Source organism: Cystoisospora suis (genome assembly GCF_002600585.1).
Source record: "Cystoisospora suis strain Wien I chromosome Unknown contig_9383, whole genome shotgun sequence".
Taxonomy (NCBI): domain Eukaryota; phylum Apicomplexa; class Conoidasida; order Eucoccidiorida; family Sarcocystidae; genus Cystoisospora; species Cystoisospora suis.
The window spans coordinates 228-3,055 of NW_027162158.1; the positions used below are offsets into that span (position 1 = coordinate 228).

The 2,828-nt window shown below is 43.0% G+C and overlaps 1 protein-coding gene across 1 annotated transcript in view; it reads right to left on the reverse strand.

Annotated features, from left to right (window-relative positions):
• Positions 1 to 30: 30 nt before the first annotated feature.
• The window catches only part of CSUI_011032 (gaf domain protein), a gene marked incomplete at its 3' end in the record, with an annotated part of 2,957 nt that continues 159 nt past the window's right edge, over positions 31 to 2,828 (reverse strand). Inside the window, exons 2-3 of the mRNA XM_068071133.1 lie at positions 1,405 to 1,649; positions 31 to 564 (exon numbers count right to left, since the gene is read on the reverse strand). Coding sequence (XP_067916891.1) covers positions 31 to 564; positions 1,405 to 1,647 — 777 coding nt within the window. The remainder of the gene's footprint in view (positions 565 to 1,404; positions 1,650 to 2,828) is intronic.

Below are 2,828 nucleotides of genomic sequence, written 5' to 3' on the forward strand. Positions count from 1 at the left end.
AGACTTTTCTTCTTCTTCTCTCTGCCCGACCTCCGGTCTCTCAAGATGTGAAGAAGATTTATTCACATAATCCCCACAAGTCACAGATAAAGAAGAAGAAAAGGAGGGACAATAAGCAGAATGATCTCTATGAAGATCTTGTATCGTATCGGATGAAAGTGAAGAAGAAAAGGAAGTTAGAGGTGACGGCATAGGTGCAGCGTGATGATGACGATGAGAAGAAGAAGAAGAGAAACTGATCTCTCTGTCCTCATCTGTATTCTCTGGGTGATCTTGGAGATGGGTTGTCTGGAAGGATGTCCTTTCTTCTTCTACATCTTCTAACGTCCCGGGCTTAGTATGGTGTGTACGAGGATGTACAGCGGAAGGCTCTTCATCTGCATGCACTGGGTAGCGGCCATGATGATGATAGTGAGGAGAAGAAGGAGAGGGAGAGGGAGAAGAAGAAGATTCATCCAGGGGAAAGGAAGATGAAAATGAATTTGTTGAAAGTTGAGACTTCGATCGAGTGGAACAGACAAAGAGACCTGTCTTATATACGAGTCCGGGGATACCTGAATCGATCTAAGATAGAGTGAGAAAGAAAGACAGAGAGAAAGAAAGAAAGAAGTCTAGTAAAATGTCGACGCTGAAAGGAATCGCCGAAGTGGGAGAGTCTACGAAAAATTCCCTTTTCTACCGTTCTTCTCAAAGAAAAGGACGGAGACTTTTGCTGAGTGTATATACACTGCTGGCGTACACCTGAATACTACGACGTGGACTCTCTGAGATAAAAACACTTTCTGTGTAGAAAGTAATCTACACATAAACACGGACAGAGAGAGGCCAAGAAAGATCGACAGCTCTCCCGGCTTTGTTTGAACAGTACGTGTATGTCTGGCCGTGTAGAAATAGATCGAGGCCTAGCTGGCTCGATGGCTAGCTATCACCATCATCGAGATTATCGACATGTCTTGGGGTGTATATGCTGCATACAGCAGTCATCCTCGACCTATCTTTCTATCTATCTAGCTAGCTATCATCATCGATGTGATGGCACTATATCCTTGGCGTGTATGTTTATACAGCAGACACTTTATAGCTAGCTAGCTAGCTAGCTCGCCATACCATCAGCATGATCACTGAGAGTGAAGACAACAGGAATAGAAGACCCATTCTTTCTTCCTTTCTTCGGAGATCTCGTCGCAGCACTCTGTAGCCCAATCTCCTCTCTTCTTCTTTTGATCCTTTCTCTGTTCCTCTTCCTTCCTAGTCACCAGCCCCTCCCCTCATAAATACCTCACGCACGGAAAAGAGTTCTATCCAGCAGAAGTGCCGAAGAGATGAATGGGAGAGTGACACGGCCTGTACATACACCCGAAACGAGCGAAGCAAAGAAGAAGAACGGCAGCAATTCTTCCTTACGGGTATGCGAAGTTCCTTTCCATTGACGAGAGAATAAAACGATTTCTGCTCTCTTTCACTTGCAGACGAGGAAGAAGAAGAAGACGAAGACGAGGAGGTATCAAGAAGATAGATTATGACGTGCTCGGCATTTAGATAGCCTTGTAAAGCCTTGGCCACATCATCGTGCAAGACTCGAGCTTGTTCTCTTCGCTGTTTCCTTCTCTCTCCTTCTTTCGTGTCTAGGAAAAGTAGCGGCGCCATGCCTACCAAATGCGACGGAGAGAAGCTAACACTTCTGCATGAAAGTTTTGTTACCATCTACTAGCCAAAGCGACTTAAGCCAACCTACCTCGCGCCTTAGAAGGAGAGACACAGAGAAAGAGAGAAAGAGAGAGAGAGAGAGAAGTTAGATATCCGTCTATCATAGAGAAGAAACAAAGAAAGAGATCGATAGAACGCGTAACCCGAAACATGGGAGATGTCTAGATAGAGGTGGATGGAGAGATGATAAAGAGCTATACGTGTATGCATAGACACAAGGACATTATACAGCTCAAGGCTAGCAAGCTCTCACATATATACATACTCATACGTAGTCATAATATACATACATATATATATATATATATATAGTCGTACACGCATACAGACATACATATACATATTTATATATATATATATATATACATATACATTCGCATCCACGCATATTCAGACATAGGTGTGTAAATAATCATCGGGTCAACAGGCTTTAGAAAACATGTCTCTACACCTATATATATATGTATATATGCTCCTATTCATACAGATTATGGGATGTACATTGACATGCATACGTACTTATATATAGATAGATAGATTACATGCCTAATTCTACCTTTGCAAGGCATGAATGGGGCATATTCACCGAAGGAGTAAGATATTTGGTGGAGCCAGACAGCTCGTGATCTCTTCTTCTTATAATGAAAGAGCCTATCTAATCAGATTATTTCGACTGAGAGACAGATAGATAGATAGACAGACAGATAGACAGATAGATACGTCTTGATCAAGCAGAGGAACTCTTCCTCGATACCTGTGCCTGCGCAAGCTTCTCTTCTTTCATTTCTCTTCATCTTCTTGTTGCTATTTCTCCCCTTCGAAAGAGAAGGAAATCTCCCTCGGTGTCTGTATATACACTCGACAAATGTCTGCCTACTATTATCTTTTATGCACCTGACCTCCCAATAGCTGTCTCATTCTCTCTCTCTTTCTCTCCCTCTCTTCTTGTCCAATTCCATGGCTGACCCTCTTCACACACATCAGATCACACCTTGCACGAGCGAGAGAGACGAGAGATGAAGAAAGACAAAGAGGAAGAAGAAGAAGAAAAGAAGACCAAGAGGGGAGAAATCGAAGAGAAAAGAAGGCCATGTGTAGAGAGAGAATGAGGAAGGGGGGAA